This window comes from Oncorhynchus keta, chromosome 35 (genome assembly GCF_023373465.1).
Source record: "Oncorhynchus keta strain PuntledgeMale-10-30-2019 chromosome 35, Oket_V2, whole genome shotgun sequence".
Lineage (NCBI taxonomy): Eukaryota > Metazoa > Chordata > Actinopteri > Salmoniformes > Salmonidae > Oncorhynchus > Oncorhynchus keta.
In genome coordinates, this window is record NC_068455.1 from 20,059,052 (window position 1) to 20,086,958 (window position 27,907).

Below are 27,907 nucleotides of genomic sequence, written 5' to 3' on the forward strand. Positions count from 1 at the left end.
GTAGTAGAGCTCCGGGTTCAGGAGGGTGCAGGAGGAGTGAACAGGGTTAGATGCATACTGGATCTCTGACCAAGCTTGTGAGTGACACCTCTACAGCACAGAAACATCTTAATTAAACATGACATACTGGATCTCTGACCAAGCTAGTGAGTGACACCTGTACAGCACAGAACCATCTTAATTAAACATGACATACTGGATCTCTGACCAAGCAAGTGAGTGACACCTCTAAAGCACAGAAACATCTTAATTAAACATGACTTCAACTCTGCTTCTTCCAACCCTCCACACATACCTCCTTCCCCCTTCCAACACTCTCTCCCTCCCTCTGTCACAGCCCAATCTCTACTTCCCCCCTCCCCAGCCTGTGACATGAAATAACATCAAATATTTATGAAATGAACAAGGGCAACTGCTCACACAAAGACATTATCGTCGGGGCTTTGGTTTTTAAGGCTCGGAGGGTGGCTACATGTTTAGACAAATTAGTGGTTCAAATCGTTTCGGTATTAATCTAGGCTTCTCTGGACATAGTTGTGTCAGGCTGCCGATGTAATTCCCTTCCTTTTCCCTCGCCTCACATTCACAAAGCCGTCGAATGGAAACTACTATGAATGAGATTGCATAAACAACCATCAAACTGGGAAATATGAACACAACACACACTCTCTATTCTCCTTTATAGCAGGAACAGAGTTAACACAGGAGCAGGGTTGAGTTTGGGCTTAGTACTACATACTGTATGTCACTTCAATGAGCATGGCGGAGCTCTTTGTATGAGCCTTTTCAAGTTTACAGTTTTATTAGTCATATGTGCAGGATACACATTGTATACATCGCCCAACCAAATGCTGACTTGCAGGTTCCTTCTCGACAATGCAACAACAATAAGAAATATTACAAGATAAGAATACGAATATAAAGTAAATGGCTCAGTAGAATAGAATAAACATTTTAGCATAAGTCTAATACAGGAAGGCACAATTTAAAGTCCAATATTTACAGGTGTATTGGGGAAGGGGGGATGGGGGGCAAGTGTATAAATGGAGCAGTATAATAAGAGTCTGGTAGCAGCAGTTGTAATGTGTTCTCAGGTGAGGAGAATCAGAGCAGGTGGTCAGTCCAGTTCAAATGTTCAGCAGTCTGATGGCTTGTGGATAGAAACTGTTTCTGAGCCTGTGGGTATCAGACCTCATGCTGTGATAATGTCTGCCCGACAGTAAGGGAGTGAATAGCTTGTGGCTGGGGTGTGTGGGGTCCTTGATGATGTTGTGTGCCTTCCTCAGGCACAATTTCGAGTAGATGTCCTGGATGGATGGAGGCATGGTCCCAGTGATGTACTGAGCCATCTTCACCACCCGCTGGAGGGCCTTGCGGTTGTGGACAGAGCAATTCCAGTACCAGGCCTTGATGCAACCGGTCAGGACGCTCTCGATGGTGCAGCGGTAGTATTTGGAGATAACCCGGGGCGGTATGCCAAATTTCTTCAGCCGCATTAGGAAGTAGAGACGCTGTTGCGCCCTTTTGACAAGAGTGGTGGTGTTGTTGGTCTGTGACAAATCCTCAGTGATGTCAATGATGAGAAACTTAAAACTCAAAATCAGACATTGATTAAAGAAAATGAAAATATGGCCCTTTAAGTCCTTGTTATACAGTAGACATTGATCATATCAAAACAGGGGAGACAGGAAATGGGAAACCATGTGACAAGTGAAGCCTCAGAAGAAGAATGTCACCCTGAGGCATTCAACTCCACCACTCATTATACGGACGCTGCCGTAGGCTTTTTAAATGGATAAATACGTTACAATATTCCATTCGGTGATTTAGTTTTTTCCCTCGTCAATACCAAACTAAATTCTTGTAGAACAAGATATCTGTGGGCATCTAACCAAACAAACACATTAGAGAATCAAATCAAGGCTCACACAGCAGGATCCATTTGTCAGAGCTACTTTATAGCCTTTTAAACTGTCACAATATTTCTCTGTCAGTTGCCTTGGACGTGTACAAAGCACTTACTGTACCCCCCCAAACCTACCCTTTTAGCGTTTATTTTCGAAGATCATTCTTCCGCTCACTCTACCTCCTTCCCTCTCCCTCACCATAAGGAAAGTAGACATGCGTTAAATGTTACCGTGTTAATCATAGAGGTAGGTGCTACCTCTGTGCTCAGTGGATGGCTGGGTGGGTGCTGCACACTATAGCCCCGGCCTGACAGGAACACTAGTGTTTCCCTCCTCTATTCTGTTCAAATCAATCTTAACATCAATCTCACAGGGGTGCTGGCTGCCTGATAGGAGAGCAGTGCTACATACTGTACCAAACGTGACACCCCCGCCCATCACTTGAGCCGCTGTGTCTCTGAGCAATTGGAAGGAAAGGTTGGACGCCTTATTGACACTTCTCGCATCTAAGTTAAAGTGACACTTTTATAGAAAGGCCCTTTTAATTGATGGTGTTAATTGCATCTGCTGCTAATGAGGGAATTTAAGATCTATCCCTGTATGGTGCCTTTAGACAGGCAGGGCTGACTTAGGCTGCAACTCTGAAATGGTATCCTATTGCCTATATAGTGTAGTGCTCTGGTGCATTATAGGGAATAGGACAGGGGCTTTGGCCAAAAGCAGTGCACTATACAGGGAATAGGGTGCCATTACGGACACACATCTTAGAGAAATCTCCCCTCTGCCTCTCCTTGGGTGGAGCTTTTTGAGTCCGTCTCTCAGTCTCAGTTTCAGTGAATGGCAGCAGTCCCGTATTTATCAGCTTCAAGGTTGAGAGGTGTGCTATTGAGTCGACAGGCAGGAAAACGCAGCGGCGGGTGGTGGCGGCGAGTCAGCCAGCAAGAGGAGACGCAGCCTCAGCTATAGATTTCGACAGCTCCTCCCCGAAGACATGCAAAGGTAAGGGCCAAAGAGTCAAAACAATGAATCCTTGAGCAGGCAGCCATCATTAAAATTCAAAGGTTCATTATGGTTTTCCACAAAATAAATCATTACAATGAGAGGCTTAAAAGGATTAAAATGAGGCTTGATTCAAAGCCAAGGGAGGGGAGTCAGTTAAGTCTGCTGCAGGACTGACTGGGGAGCAGGAGACACAGACAGAAATGGAACCTGCCTAACGACATACCACTCAGGGTACTGTTGAATAATCTGTGGTTGAATAATCCTTTAAAATTCAATTACTAACATGGGTTAGAGGAAAGGCTTTTTCCAATTACATATATAATTGTTCTAAAATCAGGAGACACAGAAATGTAGCCTAACTACCAGTGGTGGCTGGAGATATCGGAGGACAGGCTCATTGTAATGGCTGGGGTGGAATAAATAGAACGGTATCTTTTACAGATACAATGTGTTTGATACCTTTCCATTCCAGCCTTCATAATGAGCCTGTCCTCCTTTATCTCCGCCCACCGGGCTCCTCTGCTACCTCGCACTGAGGGTACCGTGTTGAAGAATCTGGGGTCAAATAATCCTCTAACATTCACTTATGAACATGGGTCCACTTCAGGCTTAAAGGTAAGGATTTTACCAATGAGATGTATAAAATCATTATTGTTAAAAAATCCTGTGCAACTTGAATTGGTTTTGGTGTACAGGTACGAACAACATGTCTGTGCTTGGTGTCCATTATGCCCACTCACATTCTTATTGCTTATCATCAGCACAACAAACATAACTCTCCCATTCCTAGTCTTTGAAGTGTGTATTTTCCCAGTGAGTGGAACAGTAGCTTGTTTAGTACAGTAGCTAGCTTCTGTGTGTTAGTGATAACCACTGGGGGAGAGAGACCCTCAAAGTAAGGCATGAAACAGCAGAGAGAACCATGACAAAGAGTTGTGCTGAGCTTCTGCTGTACACAGCAGATTACAACGTTAAGAACGTAAGGCCCGAATGAAAAAAAGTGTGTGTGAGATCTCATTCCATTGTGAATAAACATAATGCTTAAATTGACAGACCAACTTCTTTTGTAGAAAAAGAAAGCCTTATTCTTCTTCTTTGCAAGAGACCACATTATTTTGTCCCAAGCTTTAGTGGTTATAGTGGTAGCTAGAATAAACAGTCATCATTGAGATGCTTCCATTTTCTGTACAGTATATTTCTCTCACTTCAGTAAATCATTTGATGTCAAAATAAAAGATTCCATTTCAAATAATAGACCCCGTTTCAAAATAAAGGATCATGTTCCCCGAATGGGCTGGCTTGTACAGTCGTCTACCTAAGACCGTCAATACTACTCACCAACGTGCAATCATTGGACAATAAATTAGACAAGGTACGGACACGAATATCCTACCGGGACATCAAAAACTGTAATATCCTATGTTTCACAGAATTGTGGCTGAATGACGACATGGATATTCAGCTAGCGGGATACACGCTGCACCCGCAAGATAGGACAGCACACGGGGGGGGGGTCTGTGCATATTTGTAAACAACAGCTCGTGCACGAAATCTAAGGAAGTCTTTAGATTTTGCTCGCCTGAAGTAGAGTATATTGTTATAAATTGCAGGCCACACTAGCTGCCTAGAGTTTTCAGCTATACTTTGTGGCTGTTTATTTACCACCACAGACAGATGCTGGCACTAAGACCGCACTCAGTCAGCTGTATAAGGAAATAAGCAAACAGGAAACCACTCACCCAGAGGCGGCGCTCCTAGTGGCCGGAGACTTTAATGCAGGGCAACTTAAATCTGTTCTAACAAATTTCTATCAACATGTTAAATGTGCAACCAGATGGGAAAAAAATCTAAATTAGCTCTCCCTCCATTTGGTCAATCCGACCACAACTCTATCCTCCTGATTCCTGCTTACAAGCAAAAATAAAGCAGGAAGCACCAGTGACTCGGCCTTTTAAAAATGGCCAGATGAAGCAGATGCTAAACTACAGGACTGCTTTGTTATCACAGACTGGAACGTGTTCCGGGATTTTTCCGATGACATTGAGGAATACACCACATCAGTCACTGGCTTTATAAATAAGTGCTTTGAGGACGTCGTCCCCACAGTGACGGTAAGTACATACACCAACCAGAAGCCATGGATTACAGACAACATTCGCACTGAGCTAAAGGGTAGAGCTGCCGCTTTCAAGGATGCTTACAAGAAATCCTGCTGTGCCCTGCGACGAACCATCAAACAGGCAAGGCGTCAATACAGGGCTAAGATTGAATCATACTACTCCGATGTTCGTCTTATGTTGCAGGGCTTGCAAACTATTACAGACTACAAAGGGAAGCAAAGCCGCGAGCTGCCCAGTGACACGAGCCTACCAGACGAGCTAAATAATTTCTATGCTCGCTTCGAGGCAAGCAACACTGAGGCATGCATGAGAGCATGGTGGTCCTTCTGTGGCTCAGTTGGTAGAGCATGGCGCTTGTAACGCCAGGGTAGTGGGTTCGATTCCCGGGACCACCCATACGTAGAATGTATGCACACATGACTGTAAGTCGCTTTGGATAAAAGCGTCAGCTAAATGGCATATATATTTATTTATTTATTTATAGAGCATCAGCTGTTCCGGACGACTGTGTGATCACGCTCTTCGTAACATGTTTCAAGCAGACCACCATAGTCCCTGTACCCAAGAACACAAAGGCAACCTGCCTAAGTGACTACAGACCCGTAGCACTCATGTCTGTAGCCATGAAGTGCTGAAAGTTTGGTAATGGCTCACATCAACACCATTATCCCAGAAACCCTAGACCCACTCCAATTTGCATACCGCCCAAACAGATCTACAGATGATGCAATCTCTATTGCACTCCACACTGCCCTTTCCCACCTGGACAAAAGGAACACTTATGTGAGAATGCTATTCATTGATTACAGCTCAGCATTCAACACCATAGTGCCCTCAAAGCTCATCAGTAAGCTAAGGATCCTGGGAATAAACACATCCCTCTGCAACTGGATCCTGGACTTCCTGACGGGCCGCCCCCAGGTGGTGAGGGTCGGTAGCAACACTTCTGCCACGCTGATCCTCAACACTGGAGCTCCACAGGGGTGCATGGCCAGGCACGACTCCAACACCATCATTACGTTTGCAGACGACACAACAGTGGTAGGCTTGATCACCGACAACGACGAGACAGCCTACAGGGAGGAGGTCAGAGACCTGGCCGGGTGGTGCCAATAACAACCTGTCCCTCAACGTAACCAAGACTAAGGACCACTGGAGGACCGAGCACGCCCCCATTCTCATTGACGGGGCTGTAGTGGTGCAGGTTGAGAGCTTCAAGTTCCTTGGTGTCCACATCAGCAACAAACTAGAATGGTCCAAACACACCAAGACAGCCGTGAAGAGGGCACAACAAAGCCTATTCCCCCTCAGGAAAAGGATTTAGTTTTGAGATCCTCAAAAGGTTATACAGCTGCAGCGAGAGCATCCTGACTGGTTGCATCACTGCCTGGTTCGGCAACTGCTCGGCCTCCGACATCAAGGCACTACAAAGGGTAGAGTGTACGGCCAAGTACATCACTGGGGCTAGGCCGCCTGCCATCCAGGACATCTACACCAGGCGGTTTGTCAAAGACCCCTGCCACCCCAGTCATAGACTGTTCTCTCTACTACTGCATGGCAAGCGGTACCGGAGTGCCAAGCCTAGGACAAAAAGGCTTCTCAACAGTTTTTACCCCCAAGCCATAAGACTCCTGAACAGGTAATCAAATGGTTACCCGGACTATTTGCATTGTGTGCCCCCCCTCTTTTACGCTGATGCTACTCCCTGTTTGTCATATATGCATAGTCACTTTAACTATACATTCATGTACATACTACCTCAATTGGGCCGACCAACCAGTGCTCCGGCACATTGGCTAACCGGGCTATCTGCATTGTGTCCCGCCACGCACCATCCCCAACACCTCTTTTACGATACTGCTACTCTCTGTTCATCATATACTGTATGCGTAGTCACTTTAACCATACCTACATGTACATACTACCTCAATCAGCCTGACTAACCGGTGTCTATATGTAGCCTCGCTACTTTTATAGCCTCACTACTGTATATGGCCTCGCTACTGTTATTTTTCACTGTCTTTTTACTGTTATTTTATTTATTTACTTACATATTGTTCACCTAATACCTTTTTTGCACTATTGGCTAGAGCCTGTAAGTAAGCATTTCACCTGTTGTATTCGGCGCACGTGACAAATACATTTTTATTTGATTTGAAGTTGAAGACGTCTGATTGTGGAACTGTATAACATAGTCCAGTGAGTCCCCATAAGTACGGTGGCCCTGAGGATCAATGGTGGCGACCTACCTGTTGTATTTGGACATCTGAGCGTACTCCCTCCCAGTCCTCCTGATGGTGCCAGTGCAATACTGCTGGCTCTTCAGTTTCAGACTCAGCTGGTTCAGGACATCCCTCTGAGCCTCCCAGTGGCTCTGCAGAAACTCCCCCTGATAACATAACACATCAAAGGACACATTAGGGTCATGTTCATTAGGCACAAAACATTGGAAAATTAGCTGAAAACAAAGAGGGACCACCTGGACATTTTTGTTTTCTGTAGAATGTTTGAAAACATTTAGCTACGGTGTGACCTACTGAACAAGACCCAGCACTGGGAAACTAAAGCCATTCTGGTAAACAAAGGTTGTTACATTGTCAGATATTATGTTATGTTGATATGAGTGTATAATTCAACACAACATTGGTTATTAGCTTTATACAAACGCCTGCCACTAATACAAGAGGTGTGATTGGTGGTTACTTGAATAAGATGTCCTATGCATTAAAGATGATAGACATAATCAAGAGCCCAAAATATTGTCCACTAGACAAAATGCACAGCCATGTTGTACTGTAGGAATATCAAATCCCACAATACAGCAACATTACCAAAGTGCTTCTATTAAGGTCAGGGTTTCTGAGCATCAGACAATCAGAGATCCACGCAGGCCTTGAAGTGGATCTGTAATTGCATACAAAATATAGAGATGAACCCAATGTTGTGCCAATGAACAACCCCCCGCACAGCAAGCTTAGTTTTTCCTCATTAACACTCTGTATAAACTGCTTTTTGTTTGCGTGCCGTTGACACCGTTTCATCTATTTTGCCAACACCTCTACAAAAGGTCAAATAATTCCATGAATGCAAACTGCTCCTCAATCAAAAGCACACTCCATAATAAACAAGTAAATCAACAGCGTGTGTGTTTGAGTGTGTGAGAGTGTGTTATATGAAACTCAGCAGTCAGGCCTCAACGCTCTGTTCATTTGGGAAGAATGAAATGAACCTAACTAGCTAGGAGCTCCGTGAAAATTAGCAGACACAACTGTGCCAGTGAGTTATCCTTCTCCTTCCCAACCTCAGAGGAATTTGCCTTAATTTCTGATTCACTCACGGAAGGCGTGTCATGATCCTATTTACCCAATCCGATTGGAGCTGTTTACACACACACAATAATGACTAATGCAGACAACTAACAAACACAATTTAGCACCAGCCATCTCGAGTTGAAGAACAGTGTATCATCTGTGGCATGCAGGAGGACTCTCCTTGACTTGGTTGACTTCACAGTTTGAAGGATCTTGAAAACTTTTGGAATTATATCCTCCTCTTGCTATTATATATATATTTGGTCCCTCTCAGACTAGCCAGATTTATAGTTCAGTTCCATTTCAATACTGACGTCTATGAATCTATGCACGTTATATGTATATAAACAGGAAAAGGCTACAGTAGTAGAGGAATGTTAGTTGAAAAGCATGAGCTGGCACACACCCAAAAACTTTAGCAGAGGTGCTGACTAGTGGTGAGTGAACTGTAGGCTATCAAAATAAAGAGGTGCACACTCTATATATGTACAGTGGCAAGAAGAAGTGTGTGAACCCTTAGTAATTACCTGGATTTCTGCATAAATTGGTCATAACATTTGATCTGACCTTCATCTAAGTCACAAAAATAGACAACCACAGTCTGGTTAAACTAATAACACATAAACAATTATGCGTTTTCATGTATTTATTGAACACAACGTGTAAACATTCACAGTGCAGGGTGGGAAAAGTATGTGAACCCTTGGATTTAACCCTCCTTTTTGGCAGCAATAACCTCAACCAAACGTTTTCTGCACAACGGTCAGGAGGTATTTTGGACCATTCGTCTTTACAAAACGGTTTCAGTTCAGCAATATTCATTGGATGTCTGGTGTGAACCGTTCTCGAGGTCATGCCACAGCATTTCAAAAATCGTGTTGAGGTCAGGACTGGGCCACTCCAGAAGGCGTATTTTCTTCTGTTGTTGATTTAAATCTGTGTTTTGGGTTGTTGTCCTGTTGCATCCCCCAACTTCTGTTGCAATTCAAATGGCAGACAGATAGCCATAACATGCTCTTGCAAAATGTCTTGATAAACTTGGGAATTAATTTTTCTGTTGATGATAGCTAGATGTCCAGGCCCTGAGGCAGCAAAGCAGCCACAAACCATGATGCTCCCTCCACCATACTTTACAGTTGGGATGAGGTTTTGATGTTGGTGTGCTGGGCCTTTTTTTCTCCACACAGAGTGTTGTGTGTTCCTTCCAAACAACTCAACTTTAGTTTAGTCTGTCCAGAGAATATTTTGCCAGAAGCGCTGTGGAACATCCAAGTGCTCTTTTGCGAACTTCAGACGTGCAGCAATGTTTTTTTTGACAGCAGTGGCTTCTTCTGTGGTGTCCTCCCATGAACACCATTCTTGTTTAGTGTTTTACGTATTGTAGACTCGTCAATAGAGATGTTAGCATGTTCAGATTTCTGTAAGTCTTTAGCTGACACTCTAGGGGCATGGTTCACATCAGGCAATGCTTCTCGTGAGTAACAAACTCAAATTTTGTGAGTGTTTTTTATAGGGCAGGGCAGCTCTAACCAACATCTCCAATCTGGTCTCATTGATTGGACTCCAGGTTAGCTGACTCCTGACTCCAATTAGCTTTTGGAGAAGTCATTAGCCTAGGGGTTCACATACTTTTTCCATTTTCCAACCTTCAATGTTTAAATTATGTATTAAATATAGACAAGAACAATTCTATATTTTTTTGTGTTATTAGTACACTGTGTTTGTCTTTTGTTGTGACTAAGATGAAGATCAGATCAAATGTTATGACTAGTTTAAACAGAAGTCCAGGTAATTCCAAAGGGTTCACATACTTTCTCTTGCCTCTGTACAAGCTCCCAGTACTTCAGAACCACCACAAAGTTCCAACCAATAAATATCTGCCAGCTTATTTATATGTTCATGGGTTGCATGTTTCGTCACAATATTCTTTTGAACATTCATTTTGGGCAGCATCCTTGTCAATGCATCGTCAACAAGCACTGATGAAGATTTCATCCAAAGTGCTGTAACGATGTACGCTGAGAGTTGGGAAGCAAGTTCAGGGAGTGAGTTTTTTAATAAATAAACACAGATATAAAATAAGAAACACGAACAACGCACAGACATGACACAGGAACAGAAGCAATAACGCCTGGGGAAGGAACCAAAGGGAGTGACATATATAGGGAAGATAATCTGGGAGGTGATGGAGTCCAGGTGAGTCTGATGATGCGCAGGTGAGCGTAACGATACTGACAGGTGTGCACCATAACGAGCAGCCTGGTGACCTAGAGGCCTAAGGAGAAGCACACGTGACAGTGCATTACAGTGGCTTGGAAATATAATGACATTCATAAGGAGGCAAATAATTAGTAGGAAAACCTTTTGTCATCAATTTGATGTCACCAGATTGACTTTAGATGTAGTATAACGTTAGCTAGCCAGCTAAGGTTGAGTGGAGGCCACCGGATTTGATCTAGCTAACGTTAGCATTGCTAGCTATTTTAGAGAACTTTGCAAGCTAATGACAATATTGCCATCTGTCTAAAGTCAATTTGACAACATGATAATGCTGGCAAAGTTGTTTTCTACTAAATATTTGACTACTTTATCAATGTCATCATATTTCCAGGCACAATAGTGTAATTTAGACTAAACCGTAGTTAGACTCCGTCCAGAATGACTGGGCTTATCACCACTTTAGTGCACCACTATGGCGCCACCGATAGAGGGCAGCTTGAGAACCTTCATAACAATAGCATGACTTGACCGAGTGATGGAGGTGCAACCTTTGAATAGTGTGAAACTCTTAATTTTTTATAGCCTACAGTTAGTAATAATATATTATACTACTTAGTAATAATATACATTGCATTCGGAAAGTATTCAAACCCCCTCCCCTTATCCACATTTTGTTACGTTACAGCCTTATTCTAAAATGGATGAAATAAAGAAAAAATCTCAATCTACACACAATACCCCATAATGACATCACAATACCCCATAATGACATCACAATACCCCATAATGACAAAGCGAAAACAGGGTTTTAGAAAATTTTGCAAATGTATTAAAAAAAAATCCAAACTAAAATACCTTATTACATAAGTATTCAGACCCTTTTCTATGAGACTCGAATTTTGAGATCAGGTGTATCCTGTTTCCATTGATCAGCCTTGATGTTTCTACAACTTGATTGGAGTGTGGTAAATCCAATTGATTGGACATCATTTGGAAGGGCACACACCTGTCTATATAAGGTCCCACAGTTGACAGTGAATGTCAGAGCAAAAACCAAGCCATGAGGTCGAAGGAATTGTCTGTACAGCTGCAAGACAGAATTGGTTCGAGGCACAGATCTGGGGAAGGGTACCAAAACATTTATGCAGCATTGAAGGTCCCCAAGAACACAGTGGCCTCCATCATTCTTAAATGGAAGAAGTTTGGAACCACCAAGACTCTTCCTAGAGCTGGCCGCCCAGCCAAACTGAGAAATCTGGGGAGAAAGGCTTTGGTCAGAGAGGTGACCAAGAACCCAATAGTCGCTCTGACAGAGCTCCTCTGTGGATACATCCTTGTTCGTAGTTATGAAAGTTTCTCTGAACTTTAATATCGAATGGAGTTGACCTTCCCATAGAAGGCGCATGAATAAAACTATCAAAGGAAGATTCAACAGAACAACCGATTGATTCGACATTCACAAAACATTCAGAAGGAATCTCCATTGAAATCAATCCAACACAAAACGTGACAATCACTTTGGTGGTTGATTCTTATTGAGAAATGATATGAGATATTGAAGCAATTCAGTTCTCATTCATTCTTTGTGTAATCTCTGCAAAAGAAAGAATGTAATATAAGACAAAAATGGTAAAGCCCTCAAAGCCCAATAAAACAAATATAAATGCTATCTTCAAATATAAGGAACAAGAGAAGCTATGAGTATAAATTATGTGATATTGAAGGCAGTGATGGACTTGAGGAAGAATCACAGACTGACAAAATAATGTCCATGGGCTGTTTGGAGGACCAGATGTTTTGAATGAGCAAATTCATTTGAATCAAAATATTCAAAAACAGAATTGTGTAACAACGTCTTTTCCCTTTGTCTTTCATCAGATACCAAAAAAACTACAAGAGAAAGAAAGAAAGAAAGAATAAATGAAAGAAAGAAATACGAACTTTGAAGCTGCAATGCAAACATGATACTGGTCTTATTTGAACCACCTGGGGAACAATATAACATTTACAAGTAGGGGTATGTGCCTCTGGTGAACACTAGTTGGTATGGGAACAGTAGAGCCGAAGGTGTGAGGATGCCTCTTAAACTGTATATTTAGGCAATGTGACATAACTCTGTGTTGGTTTATTTATTTGATCGTTCTCTCTGAATGCAAGAGGCATCGTGGCGAGATTGGAAACTGTGGGAAGTCACCGCCAACCACCCTGCCCACCTGCCATTTGTGTTCAAAACACCCAGGAAATACATTGGCTTGTTAGAAATGTCTCCCATCAGGGTCGTCCTGTTGTGCTGTGCTGTGCTGTGCTGTGCTGTGCTTTGGCTGTACTGGAAAGGAACGGACGGATGGATGGAAAAATGGAAGCATGCTCAGAAAATAAATTCAGCTGTTGGTTGTGTGGGGTCGGAACCCATGAGTTGTAAACGGCTGAGGATTCCATTAAAGTATCTCATACATTTACAAATACAACAGTAAAGTTTCACCTTCAAAACAATCAACAACCCTTATGGGAATAAGCCACCATTTTGAAATCCTGACCATCAATAGAGGAGTGTTGTGGAATTCTATGCAGTGTATCCACATTGTTTTCTACAAAATATTTTCTTTGGCATTCTCTTCTTTACAATTTTCCATTTGAAACATGCTGTAAATGATTATTTTCAAGAGAGTGGCTCTCTGTAGAGACATTGAAAAACATTTGAAAACTATTAATTTCAAATCACTGGCCATAAAGTCTGGATTTAATGTGGTCTCCTTGCATAAATTATGAGACTTTACTGCCAAAAACACTGTTATTATAACAGTGTGTTCTGACATGTGCACCTGTTATTCATGATCACGTATATAATATTATCACTGCTATAATATAGTAGCAGTATACTGTAGCTATTGTTACTGTTTCTGGAATATACAGTATATACTGCTATTTTTAAAATAGAAGCTAGTTCATTTCTATGATTGCTATGATTGATTGTCCATGTTGCTTTGGAATGACAGTTGCACAGCTGTACTCGTTTAGTACAATGATTTAACAGAAAGCCTCTGCATTGAAAGCCTCTACTGTCATCATATCATCATGATGAGCCTGTTGAACAACATGAGGGGGTGAAATGTCTACATGGCACAGAGTTGGGCTGGATGACTTCCACAGCATCACCACCAAGTGACTTGGACCTTGACGTTCAAGTCTCGGTGGAATACTTCTGAGGGTTACTCTACCTACGGTACATATGTTCCTGCACCTTTAAGAAATATATTAGGGGAGTTTCAAAGGTTTAGCTTCTGCAACATTTATCAGTGCGTGAAATTAGCAATTGCTAGGAGCTAAATTGCTGCTTCTTATTTAATGTTGTTGCTGAAAGGTGACATTAAATCACTGATCCCTGGCTTCCAAGAAGTCAAAACAGCAGCAGAGAGAGACCGACAGAGACATCAGTGTGAAGAGGAGTGTCCCCACTACTCACTGTCTATCTAATACACAGTCAGACTACTCACTGTCTATCTAATACACAGTCAGACTACTCACCGTTTATCTAAAACACAGTCAGACTACTCACTGTCCATCTAATACACAGTCACCGTCTATCTAATACACAGTCAGACTACTCACCGTCTATCTAATACACAGTCAGACTACTCACAGTCTATCTAATACACAGTCAGACTACTCACCGTCTATCTAATACACAGTCAGACTACTCACCGTCTATCTAATACACAGTCAGACTACTCACCGTCTATCTAATACACAGTCAGACTACTCACCGTCTATCTAATACACAGTCAGACTACTCACCATCTATCTAATACACAGTCAGACTACTCACCGTCTATCTAATACACAGTCAGACTACTCACCGTCTATCTAATACACAGTCAGACTACTCACCGTCTATCTAATACACAGTCAGACTACTCACCGTGTATCTAATACACAGTCAGACTACTTACTCACTGTCTATCTAATAATCAATCAGACTACTTACTCACTGTCTATCAAATACACAGTCAGACTCCTCACCATCTATCTAATACACAGTCAGACTACTTATTCACTGTCTATCTAATAATCAGTCAGACTACTTACTCAGTGTCTATCTAATACACAGTCAGACTACTCACCGTCTATCTAATACACAGTCAGACTACTCACCGTCTATCTAATACACAGTCAGACTACTCACCGTGTATCTAATACACAGTCAGACTCCTCACATCTATCTAATACAAAGTCAGACTACTCACCATCTATCAAATACACAGTCAGACTCTATCTAATACACAGTCAGACTACTCACCGTCTATCTAATACACAGTCAGACTACTCACCGTCTATCTAATACACAGTCAGACTACTCACCGTCTATCTAATACACAGTCAGACTACTCACCGTCTATCTAATACACAGTCAGACTACTCACCATCTATCTAATACACAGTCAGACTACTCACCGTCTATCTAATACACAGTCAGACTACTCACCGTCTACCTAATACACAGTCAGAATACTCACCGTCTACCTAATACACAGTCAGACTACTCACCGTCTACCTAATACACAGTCAGACTACTCACCGTCTATCTAATACACAGTCAGACTCCTCACGTCTATCTAATACACAGTCAGACTACTCACCATCTATCTAATACACAGTCAGACTACTCACCATCTATCTAATACACAGTCAGACTCCTCATGTCTATCTAATACACAGTCAGACTACTCACCATCTATCTAATACACAGTCAGACTCCTCACATCTATCTAATACACAGTCATACTACTCACCGTCTATCTAATACACAGTCAGACTCCTCATGTCTATCTAATACACAGTCAGACTACTCACCATCTATCTAATACACAGTCAGACTACTCACATCTATCTAATACACAGTCAGACTCCTCACATCTATCTAATACACAGTCATACTACTCACCGTCTATCTAATACACAGTCAGACTACTCACCGTCTATCTAATACACAGTCAGACTCCTCACGTCTATCTAATACACAGTCAGACTACTCACCATCTATCTAATACACAGTCAGACTCCTCACATCTATCTAATACACAGTCAGACTCCTCACATCTATCTAATACACAGTCATACTACTCACCGTCTATCTAATACACAGTCAGACTACTCACCGTCTATCTAATACACAGTCAGACTACTCACCGTCTATCTAATACACAGTCAGACTACTCACCATCTATCTAATACACAGTCAGACTACTCACATCTATCTAATACACAGTCAGACTCCTCACATCTATCTAATACACAGTCATACTACTCACCATCTATCTAATACACAGTCAGACTACTCACCGTCTAGAACATGAACTATCGCAACTCAAGTCATCAAGCATGTGTGAAGACCTAAATGATGAGCGAATACATTGAGATGCATATAAGGAAGTCATCACACAGTCAAGAAGAGGGGGTTTCTTTTGGGCATATCTTAAATGAAATATTACTAGGAGACAATGAAAACAAAGAATGTACGTAAAGACTTTAACTACAGATTGAAAGACAACCATTAACAACACATTCATATAGTGTATTAGACAGCACTAAAATGTGTGTTTGTTCCTAACTCTCATACACATACATATTTGTTCCTATCTTTGAAAACAACAGAAATCTGAAATCTTTCCCAGGGTCAGAATCAGCACACCTCCCTGCCAGCCCCCCTGAGATCAACATAGAGAGGAGAGGCGGCACAGTGGCATCCGACAAACAGCTCAGATGAAGATATTTCCAAAGCGGAGCCAAGTGCTTCAGGCAGGTGTTACACTGAGAATCCATTAATATAGGTAATTAACATTAGCCACCATTTTAATTAACATGGAAACTAATTAGGAAATAATTGAGTAAAATCTGATCTTAATTCTAAATCGGAGAAAAGCTGGTATCAGATCTGGCTGCTTGACAACGTGCCTTCCTTTGAGTTTGGGGAGCTGAAATGAATGTTTTTTGGGTGATGTTGGATGACAGGAGTGGAGGTTTTCAATGAGAATTGTAGAGGAAAATAAGTCAAAAGGCACATAATCAAGCCTTAATATCAGGGTCTGTGTTAAGTTCACATTTTTCTCTCCCTGAGACACAGTGGTAGGTAGATTGCAGAATAACATCAGTGCCAATGCATGGAGAGAGATACAACTAGCTACACCGTGCTTGTTCTAAAAGGTTCTGGAACACAACCCTACCTGAATCATAGCTGAATTTCTGTCTGTCCGTCTGTCTGTCCGTCCGTCCGTCCGTCTGTCTGTGTCTGTTTCTGCCTACCTTTCTGTCTGTCTGTCTGTCTCTGCCTGTCTGTCTTCTGTTTGCCTGACTGTCTGTCTACCTATCCACTGAACGTTATATATAGAACACAACAACATGATGTACCCATTCAATAAATGCCAGAAAATGGACACGTCTTAGCAGCAAGTCAGGTATATCAATGTACAAAGTCATATTAAAGCGAGGTCTAGAAAACACACGCATTTCATAGTACAGTTTCTACCCCCAAGCCATAAAATATTTTCTTAACTCTATTTTCTTAAAACTGCATTGTTGGATAAGGGCTTGTAAGTAAGAATATCACGGTAAGGTTGTATTCGGCACATGTGACAAATAAAATGTGATTTGACTTGACTAGATTCCAATCAAGAGCTGTATAATACTACAAATAAAATCTACCTTATAAATCAAAAGATGATCCTAGTTCACTAGGTATTAGATGAATTAATGCTAGTATTTCCTGTCTCCTTCCAGAAACCGCTATCACCTCTTAGCCATGGCTGCTGTGGTGGATCGACAACAAAGTGGAGAAAAAGCAGACGTCGGAAACACTCCTTGGAGCAACTGCTTTTAAATGCTCTTCTTGGCAATCACAGGGAAGAAATTGATTCCAGCAATAAGACAATGAAAGCAATTGTAAAGATTGATGCAGAAAGCTGGAACGTAATGCACAGGGCCAAGTCGACTATTTCATTAACAGTAAGACAAAACTCCAGAACGATTCGCAATGACAAATGCCCGGGACCATTATATGCACATTCCAGGTAAATGCTTGGGGCCAAGTTAGATTTGATTTCTCTGCCCCATTGTATCTCTATTTAGTATTTGTTGTATTTGTTCCAGATGGAAGGTGCTGCTGGTAGCTGTAGTGCTAGTAGTAGTGGTGATGGTGAGGTAATATTGTACATTCCTTTAGCTCAGGACAACCTTGTTGCCTTATCAGAAATCTAATTTTTTTGAACGATATTACATACATTCTAAACCTGTGATGACAAATCAATATCTCTACCAGGGATCCTATAACCTCAGAGACAGAGCTAGAATTAGTGATCTATCTATTTCTGTTGGATTTCCTGTTCAGTTAGTACACTCTTTGAAAAAAAGGTGCTATCTACAGTAGAACCTAAAAAGGGTTCTTAGACTGTCCCCATAGGAGTACATTTTGAAGAACCATTTTTGGTTCCAGGTAGAACCGTTTTATGTTCCATGTACAACCCTTTCCACAGAGGGTTCTACATGGAACCCAACAAGGTTCTACCTCAAGAAAAAAAGGGTTCTCTAATGACAGGGATGGGAATCTGGCGGCCCGCTCCCCTTTTGTAGGCCCGCAGACCAATTTCACCCAAACATTCCTTTTAATGTATTATTTATTTTTTAGTAACTCAAGTCAGGGTCTCAACTTACTGTTGAGAGTTAGAATAATAGAATACACAAGGTGACATTTTCGAAATGTGGTTGTGCATCAGCAGTCACTCAATTAGCCCATGTCAGCAAAATAAATGTGATTGGTAAGTTAGTCTCGAGGCCAACTATGTAAACGTGTAGTTAGCACGGTGGAATTACAGATATCTCACGTCTAAACCTGTGTTTAAAGCTGATCAGTATTAAGATCCAGAGATTTGAACTCGAGTCACAAGACTTGTACTGGCGTCTGACTTCAGTCACAAATTTGATGACATGCGACTCGACTTGATAGAAAATAAAATAACTTGAGACTTGACTGTGACTTAGAGCCTCAAAACTAGACTTGACTGTGACTTAGAGCCTCAAAACTAGACTTGACTGTGACTTAGAGCCTCAAAACTAGACTTGACTTGAGACTGAAGACTTGAAACAGCCCCACCTGTTTTGAGCCCCACCTGTTTAGCTAAAAAAAACAGGGGGTTGCCTGTTTTGCATGTTAATTTGGCCCCCTCAAAAATGTCATATCAGTTTGCAAACAATGTAAAAAAAAAAAACATTGAGTTAATAAACCTGCATACAAACATTGTCTTTTTTGCTTTCTTGAGTAAGGCTGCTCCAAAACGCAGCTGTTTCAGCCTCTGTGCTTTCTGTGGTGGTGGGGCAGCCAACGGAATATACAAAGCGTAGGGGTTGGTAATGTTCTCTAGTTGCGCAGTGATTGGCTCAGTGTTCTGTCATGAGGACACTACGTCACCGCAAAATCTATGGGAAGAGCTCGAAAAATCAAGCCCCTTGGGTGCTGTCATAGTGTTACAATAGAAGTGCCCATCCAAGAAGGCTCAAGGTCATTGGCCACAGATAAAATGACGCCAAATCACGTTATATATAGCATAGCTTTGATTGGACTGATCATGTCAACATCATACTTTCAAAATCTAGCAACTAGACGAGCAGTCATAATCATGAATCATGTTGACAATCTACTTGCAAATCCTTTTCAATGCTTGTCATATAAAGAGAAATTATAGACAAAGCGTATATCGTTGCTCATCGGCCATTGGACATAAACATTACACAACAAGTTGGAAATCGTAAATTCAACAATGAGTGGTTTGGAAGGAATCAGTGGCTAACTGCAAGCGTTGCAAAGCAATCACTAGCCTGCTATTCAGTGGAGTGGATGTGTGGTCCAGGTCTGCTTTATGATTTACATGCTAAACTCGCTACTGGGCTACATATAGCCTACCATTGATATAAATACCTTCGCTTATTCGATCTGGTCACTAACATAGGTGATAGCATTGTACCAAATTCTTGTTTCTAAAACATCTAATCTACAGTGGTTCTTCCTTCAAAAGATGCAGCGTACTGCAGCACAGCTTGTGGGGTGCCGCAGAATTCTATGGCACTTTATTTAAGTGTCAGCCATTGTTGCCAGAATGACGCAATTTACCACAATCTGCCACCATCTACCACAAACGGTCGCAGCTAAACTCAAAACTTTTAAAGGAAGAACCACTGTCATGACTTCCACCGAAGGTGGCTCCTGTCCCTGTTCGGGCGGTGCTCGGTGGTCGTCGTCGCCAGCCTACTAGCTTCCACCAATCCATTTTTCCTTTTCGTTTGTGTCTGTCTGTGTTTTCCTTACACCTGTGTCCTATTAGTTAATCGGTGGGTTTATTAACCTCCGCTGCCTGCTATTCTTTGTGCGGGATTATTTAGCTGTTTTCTATGTTGGGGTGCGTGTTTGCACCACAGGGTTTTGTCTCACGGTCGTTGTACCGTTTTGGACTGTAATTAGGAGTAGAGGTTTCTCCTCCGTGTGTTGCATTTATTTCCCTGTGTGTGTGGCGACTTCGTTTGGGTGTGTTCCCCCACCTGTTGTTTGTTGAGTTGGGACTGCTAATAAATGATTGTGCTACTGGAACGTCCTTGCTCTCCTGCTCCTGACTCCTCTTAGGAGGCACGTAACAACCACTGTATGCTTCAGAATGAAAAAGTTGTGCATCTTGACTATTGACCAGTCAACAGAAATGGCACGCAAAGACGGGCTCACATATACAGATTAGAGACCAGAACACGCTTGTTTAAATGTACTCCTGTTTGGCGTGGCGAAAATCGAGTAGCCTACCTAAATTAATATTATCCATATAAAATACAGTTTAGGTAATCTGCTACGGACTCATCTTTGCCAGAACAATGGGCTACCTAGTTATTTCATTGATCATTTTCTATTTTCTGATAGGACTAGTTTGGATGGGTTATGATGATATACCTCAGTGGTGATACTAGCTATATTTTTAAATATAGCTGGAACATCGCACTTCATTCAATACTTGCGCTGCTGTTCACCCTGTGCGTGTGTGCATGTGCATGCGCCGGGATCGCCAGCTTTGAACCGCTCCTTGTTTTGGGGGTCGCTAGTGAACAGATTGCTGATTTTCTGTACAGCTACAGGATCGGTTGCAGCGCAAACTTCAAATTGCAGGGACAGAGTATTACCATAAATTAATATGCAGTTCCCTCCAAAATGGTTTGGTGATGAAGTATATTAACTGTTTACTCACCAGCAATGGGACATCAATTTAACAATTACTAGCATTGGCCTACTGGTCTTTTGGTATGTCCATTTTTGTCCAAGCATGCATTTAGAATTTGTTGTTAAAATAAATTATTACATAATCAAAATGTGTTGTAGACAAAATAATGAAAAAGGGCAAATATTCTGTTTAGTGGGACTAAGGTTCTATCTGGCAAAAAAAAATAGATAATGAGCATCAAAGTTTTCACATCTCAGATCTCAGAACTGTTTTGTAGTGAATTCTTCTTTCATAACCCATTAAGGTCCTCATCTTAAAACATTACTACCGGTACCACCAGCACATTGTCAAGCTATTGTTATTTTACTGCTGCTCTTTAATAATTTTTTCCTTTTATTTCTTATTCTTATTTGTATTTTTTAAACTGCATTGTTGATTAGGGGCTTGTAAGTAAGCATTTCACTGTTGTATTCAGTGCATGTGACTAATAAAATTTGATTTGATTTAAAAGGTCCCTCAAGTACAAATGTCCATCTGGGTTCAACCATAAGGTTCTATCTGACACATGTTCTGTTTTTAAGACTGTAGCTATTTGACCACATAAATGACAGGATAACCCTTTTCCCAAGATAGAGTCAGAACACATCATCACATACATTAAGATTTGTATCATTATGATCTTCAGATGAATTAGAGTCATCACTGAAAAATGTGACAACATCATTACGTTAAGATTTCTGACCGTGCTTGTTTTTTGCTTGCGTGCCATTATTGCTGGCTTGACTAGCCAAGATCATACTTAGAGGGAGATGGCAAAGACATACAGTACCAGTCAAACGTTTGGACACACCTACTCATTCCGGGGTTTGTCTTTATTTTTACTATTTTCTATATTGTAGAATAGTAGTGAAGACATCAAAACTATGAAATAACACATATGGAATCATATAGCAACCAAAAGTGTTAAACAAAGCAAAATATATTTGATATTCTTCAAAGTAGCCACCCTTTGCCTTGACAGCTTTGCACAATCTTGGCATTCTCTTAAACAGCTTCATTAGGTAGTCACCTGGAATGCATTTTAATTAAAACTTGTTAGAGAAGTGCTCCCGCTGTGGGAACATCAATCAGCGGAAATTTCAAGTGTGCCACGTATAGTTTTTGATAAAACTCAAACTTTCATTAAAATGCACATACAATGTACTGAATTAAAGCTACACTCGTTGTGAATCTATCCACCAAGTCAGATTTGTAAAATGCTTTTCGGCGAAAGCATGAGAAGCTATTATCTGATAGCATGTATCCCCCAAAATACTGCAATGTCACCTAACGACAGATTTTGCGATCGGTCCATATATAGCCTAGATATCGATCTATAAAGACTGTGTGAACAACGAAAGAAATAGCGTTTTCTAACGTAACGTCATTTTTTTAAATTAAAAAAGTTGACGATAAACTTTCACAAAACACTTCGAAATACTTTTGTAATGCAACTTTAGGTATTAGTACACGTTAATAAGCGATAAAATTGATCACGAGGCGATGTATATTCTTTTGGTGTCCGTCTGGAAATAATGTCCGGGTAAATCTCAACCAAAATATCCGGTCGGATACCTGAAGAAAAGGGCTGTCTCTTCTTTGTTTGACCAATAAACAAATCGTAGGCAAATGACAAGACTGTTGACATCGTGTGGAAGCTGTAGGTATTGCAACCTCGACCTCATTTAATCTGGGTCATTTTTAACAATTGGTTGAAGAGGCGCATGGATATTTTTTTCCATTTTCAGTGATCAGATTTTCCTGCACTTTTAGATGAAACGCACGTTCTGTAATAGTCACAGCCGTGATTTAACCAGTTTTAGAAACGTCTGAGTGTTGTCTATCCACACATACTAATCATATGCATATACTATATTCCTGGCATGAGTAGCAGCGTGCTGAAATGTTGCGCGATTTTTAACAAAAAGCTGCGAAAATTCGCAGTTTCCTTAACATGTGTGCTTTTCAAAAATGTATGCGTTTAAGCCAATCAGTTGTGTTGTGACAAGTTAGGGGTGGTATACAGACAACAGCCCTATTTGGTAAAAGACCAAGTCCCATATTATGTCATGAGCAGCTCAAATAAGCAAAGAGAAACAACAGTCCATCATTACTTTAAGACATGAAGGTCAGTCAATCGGGAAAATTTAAAAACTTTGAAAGTTTCTTCAATTGTAGTCGCAAAAACATCTAGCGCTATTATGAAACTGGCTCTCATGAGGACCGCCACAGGAAAGAAAGACCCAGAGTTGCGTGGCGGCAGGGTAGCCTAGTGGTTAGAGCGTTGGACTAGTAACCGAAAGGTTGCAAGTTCGAATCCCTGAGCTGACAAGGTACAAATCTGTCGTTCTGCCCCTGAACAGGCAGTTAACCCACTGTTCCTAGGCCGTCATTGAAAATAAGATTTTGTTCTTAACCCACTGTTCCTAGGCCGACATTGAAAATAAGAATTTGTTCTTAACTGACTTGCCGAGTAAAATTAAAATAAAAGTTACCTCTGCTGAGGAGGATAAGTTCATTAGAGTTACCAGCCTCAGAAATTGCAGCCCAAATAAATGCTTCACAGAGTTCAAGTAACAGACACATCTCAACATCAACTGTTCAGAGGGGACTGTGTGAATCAGGCCTTCATGATTCAATTGCTGCAAATAAACCACTACTAAAAGTACACCAATAATAAGAAGAGATTTGCTTGGCCCAAGAAACAAAAGCAATGGACATTCGACCGGTGGAAATCTGTTCTCTGGTCTGATGAGTCCAAATTGGAGATTTTTGGTTCCAACCTCCATGTCTTTGTGAGATGCAGATTAGGTGAATGGATGATCTCCGCATGTGTGGTTCCCACTGTGAAGCATGGCGGAGGTGTGATGTTGTGGAGGTGCTTTGCTGGTGACACTGTCAGTGATTTATTTAGAATTCAAGGCACACTTAACCAACTATGCTACCACAGCATTCTGCAGCGATACGCCATCCCATCTGGTTTGCGCTTAGTGTGACTATCATTTGTTTTTCAACAGGACAATGACCCAACACACCTCCAGGCTGTGTAAGGGCTATTTGACCAAGAAGGAGAGTGATGGAGTGCTGCATCAGATGACCTGGCCTCCACAATTGTCACGCCTTGGTCATTGTGTTTTGTGTTTTCGTTATATTATTTGGTCAGGCCAGGGTGTGACATGGGTTTATGTTGTTGTATTTCGTATTGGGGTTTTGTATTATTGGGATTGCGGTTGAGTAGGGGTGTTGTATAGGCTTGGCTGCCTGAGGCGGTTCTCAATCAGAGTCAGGTGATTCTCGTTGTCTCTGATTGGGAACCGTATTTAGGTAGCCAGGGTTTCTCTGTGTATTTCGTGGGTGATTGTTCCTGTCTCTGTGTAGTTTCACCAGATAGGCTGTAATTAGGTTACGTTCCGTTTGTTGTTTTTGTATTTATGAGTTATTTCATGTATCGTTCCGTTTTCCTTCATTAAAGATCATGCGTAACAACCACGCTGCATTTCGGTCCGACTCTTTTTCGACAAATGAAGAACGACGTTACAACAATCACCCGACCTCAACTCAATTGAGACGATTTGGGATGAGATGGGCCGCAGAGTGAAGGAAAAGCAGCAAACAAGTGCTCAGCATATTTGGAAATTCCATCAAGACTGTTGGAAAAGCATTCCAGATAAAGCTGGTTGAGAGAATTACAAGAATGTGCAAAGCTGTCATCAAGTCAAAGGGTACCTACTTTGAAGAATCTCTAATCTCAAATACACTTTTTTGGTCACTAAATTATTCCATATGTGTTATTACATAGTTTTGATGTCTTCACTATAATTCTACAAAGTAGAAAATAGTAAAATTAAGAAAAATCCTGGAATGAGTAGGTGTGTCCAAACTTTTGAATGGTACTGCATGTTCTGATTGGTCCTTCTGGATTTGTTTAGGCTTGTGAATGGATTGCAGATATAACTTCATATTGCCAAGTTCTAATGGGTTAATGCAGATAGTTCTATCTAGTTTATAATTTCTTTCACTTAAAATTGACTTTTTCAAAACTCTAACTTCACAGACATTATGAAGAACCATTTATAGATCTATTACATGTGACTTACTCAATTTTGACAAAAATATCAGATAGAATTTAGAGTCCCAAGGTCTAGATTTGTAGTTGAACAAGTCATTGCATGTATAGATATTTATTCACTTGACTTGAACTCAACTTGCTCTTCAAATGTATGACTCGAGACTTGACCCATTCTAACCGGGGACTCGACTTGAGACTTGAACCTTGTGACTTGAGACTTGCTTGTGACTCGAATAACAGTGACTTGGTCCCACCTCTGTTAGGATCACCCTCAACCACCCCTCCCTCTCTCTCTCTCTCCATTCTAGGAAGTCAAAGGTAAAATATTACCAGCCTCAAAAACAGATATTTACTGACTTACTGTACCACCTCAGGTATACCCAGAGTGTAATCTCTTTGAGAGAGAAATTATGTATTTACCTGATTTGTTTGATTTTAATAGATAGCAATTAATACTTAACAAATGGGAAGACATTTCTGTCTTGCTAATGCTGTGTTTTTATCGTCTCCACTCTAGTTCCCTGCAGCTAATCTGGGCGTATGGTCACTAGAGATGGCTTGGGCTGACAAATGAGTTAAAGACTACATTACATAGGCAAGATGTGGTGAGTGTAACCAAGATAGAGATAGACTGGAAGAGTTTAGAACAATCCCTCATTGTCTCAAAATCATCATTGCATCTGGGAAACTAAGCCAGGGTGGGGTTAAGACGATACACCCCCAGGCAGATAACGACAGGATGAACCCAGAGTGTCTTATGATGCCCCAATCTGCATGGGAGAGGTGGAACCAACCATGACTAAACATTCTTAGTGTCAGCTATATAAAGAACTCTGCATTTGTGTAAAGGTTAGGCTACTCGGTTGACTAGTTTCATTATTGCAATAATTAATCGATATTGAATAAAGATGATTGTTTGAAGAAATGACAAAGTCTCTCTCACTTGATTAGAATATTCCACAACATCTCATAATAAAAATTTAAACCATTGGATTTGATAAGGCATCTTATGAATATAAAGGTTATTAACAGTGTGTGTGCCTATGTCTATGTGTGTGTTTGTGCCTGCCTGTGTGCTTGTGCGCATGTACGTGCAGGTGTGCACTGTGTGTGAGTTCCTGTATGCTTGTGTGTGTGTGTTTGCCTGTATCTGAACTCTGAGGGAAGAAAAGAGAAACTACCTAGATCCTTGTTAAATCCGCCACCTCCTCAGCAGAGCACCGGGCCAGCCAAGCCAGCCAACAAGATGACCAGAGGTTAACCTGCCAGGGAAATCTCAACCTGCCAATTGACAGCAGCTAAACGGCCCTGACACTGGGCTGCTGTGCTCATTCCAACCAGTAAGCCACCTTCAAAGTTGCTGTCAGGTAAATGACCTTGTATTTCATTAACTGATAATTAAATGGATTTATTCCACTAACAGTTTTAATTAAAATGCTAGAAATATTGATTACCTCTATCAGCTCTCCTCTCCCCAGATGAAAACAGGTTTTAGAACTGTTTATTTAGAGAGGGGATAGAGAATTACATTAGTTTCAATCTCTAAGACACTAAATAAGGCTTCCCCACGCAGAACAAAAAAAGTTACATGTTTTTGATGTTTGATTCATTATTTCACAATCCATTTTTGTTACCTTGATATTTAATTAAAATATCATTTCAAACCATAATCAAGTTGCCCAGTTCAATCTGTGGGGCAGGAGAGTAGCTGAGCTCTATCAACATTGAAAGCTGCCAATGCAATGGTTGAACATTTAGTGTTGCTGCTTTCTTCATGTTGTTCTAACGGTACAGTTACTAGAGTCAGGATGGGGAAATGAAATGCCTTGCAGGAAGCTGGTGTCGGGCAGTGGTACGGAACCGTGTTACTCTTCTAATGCATATTGTCTGTTGTGCCAAAGCAGAGTGTCATCAGACATGCGTGATGCTGCAGATACCATCGCAGTGTGGGGCCAGACGCAGGCCTACTGATGGACAAACTAATTATGCATGAAATCAAATATGATTTTCAAATGAATTGAAATGAGAAACTCCCCGATAGATAGTCCACATGGACCCACTCAGCAGGCTCTGTCTGTTCTGGTCGGGAGTGGGGATGTGGATAAGAATGTGTGTGTGTGTGTGTGTGTGTGTGTGTGTGTGTGTGTGTGTGTGTGTGTGTGTGTGTGTGTGTGTGTGTGTGTGTGTGTGTGTGTGTGTGTGTGTGTGTGTGTGTGTGTGTGTGTGTGTGTGTGTGTGTGTGTGTGTGTGTGTGTGTGTGTGTGTGTGTGATGTGTGTGTGTGTGTGTGTGTGTGTGTGTGTGTGTGTGTGTGTGTGTGTGTGTGTGTGTGTGATGTCTCCATGGGGGTAGTTGGGGTGTTTTAGGAATAGACAAATTAAGTTTGTGGGGGAAGTATTTGTTATTTAATGTGGAGTAATTATCTTTAAACGTGGCTGGAGAATATAATTTAAAATGCACTGACAACAGAAAATCAAATAAGCCAACCAATTGAAACTCCTCACAGATCCATCATCCTGCAGTCTCTTCAAAACAAGAGAATTGGATCAGTCATACTCATTTATTTACATCATGGGTGGTAGAGAGAAAAGTTAACACTTTGGAGGAAATTAGAGGTAATTACGGGGTTTGAGCAATTGAGTGTATTTCGAGGGCGACTGTGTCAGAACTGAAGAATGGAGAGCTACTGTTGTGGAGAGAATCACATATTCCTCTATCTGATGTTAGTTGGGAAAGCAAAGCATCACATAACCAGGGCTTTAAGATTCAGAACAATGCCTCGGCAGAATAAACACACATAGCACGTTCTTACCACCAGAGAGATAACATTTCAACTGAGAGGGAAATGAGGGAGGACCAACCAAACACCATACAACGCACATAGAGAGCCAACATTGACTCAACTAGAACAACACAACAGAAGTGGGACTTTTCCAATAGAGACAATACTACATCATGCATGTCCCAAAGATATGTTGGGCTTTTTAAATCAACAC

At 41.3% G+C, this 27,907-nt stretch overlaps 1 protein-coding gene across 3 annotated transcripts in view; it reads right to left on the reverse strand.

Moving 5' to 3' along the window:
• The window catches only part of LOC118371748 (A-kinase anchor protein 6-like), a 266,002-nt gene that overhangs the window by 107,931 nt on the left and 130,164 nt on the right, over nt 1-27,907 (reverse strand). For all 3 annotated transcript variants that reach the window (XM_052496677.1, XM_052496678.1, XM_052496676.1), the window contains exon 8: nt 7,279-7,418. In XM_052496677.1, the coding sequence (XP_052352637.1) occupies nt 7,279-7,418 (140 nt within the window). The remainder of the gene's footprint in view (nt 1-7,278; nt 7,419-27,907) is intronic.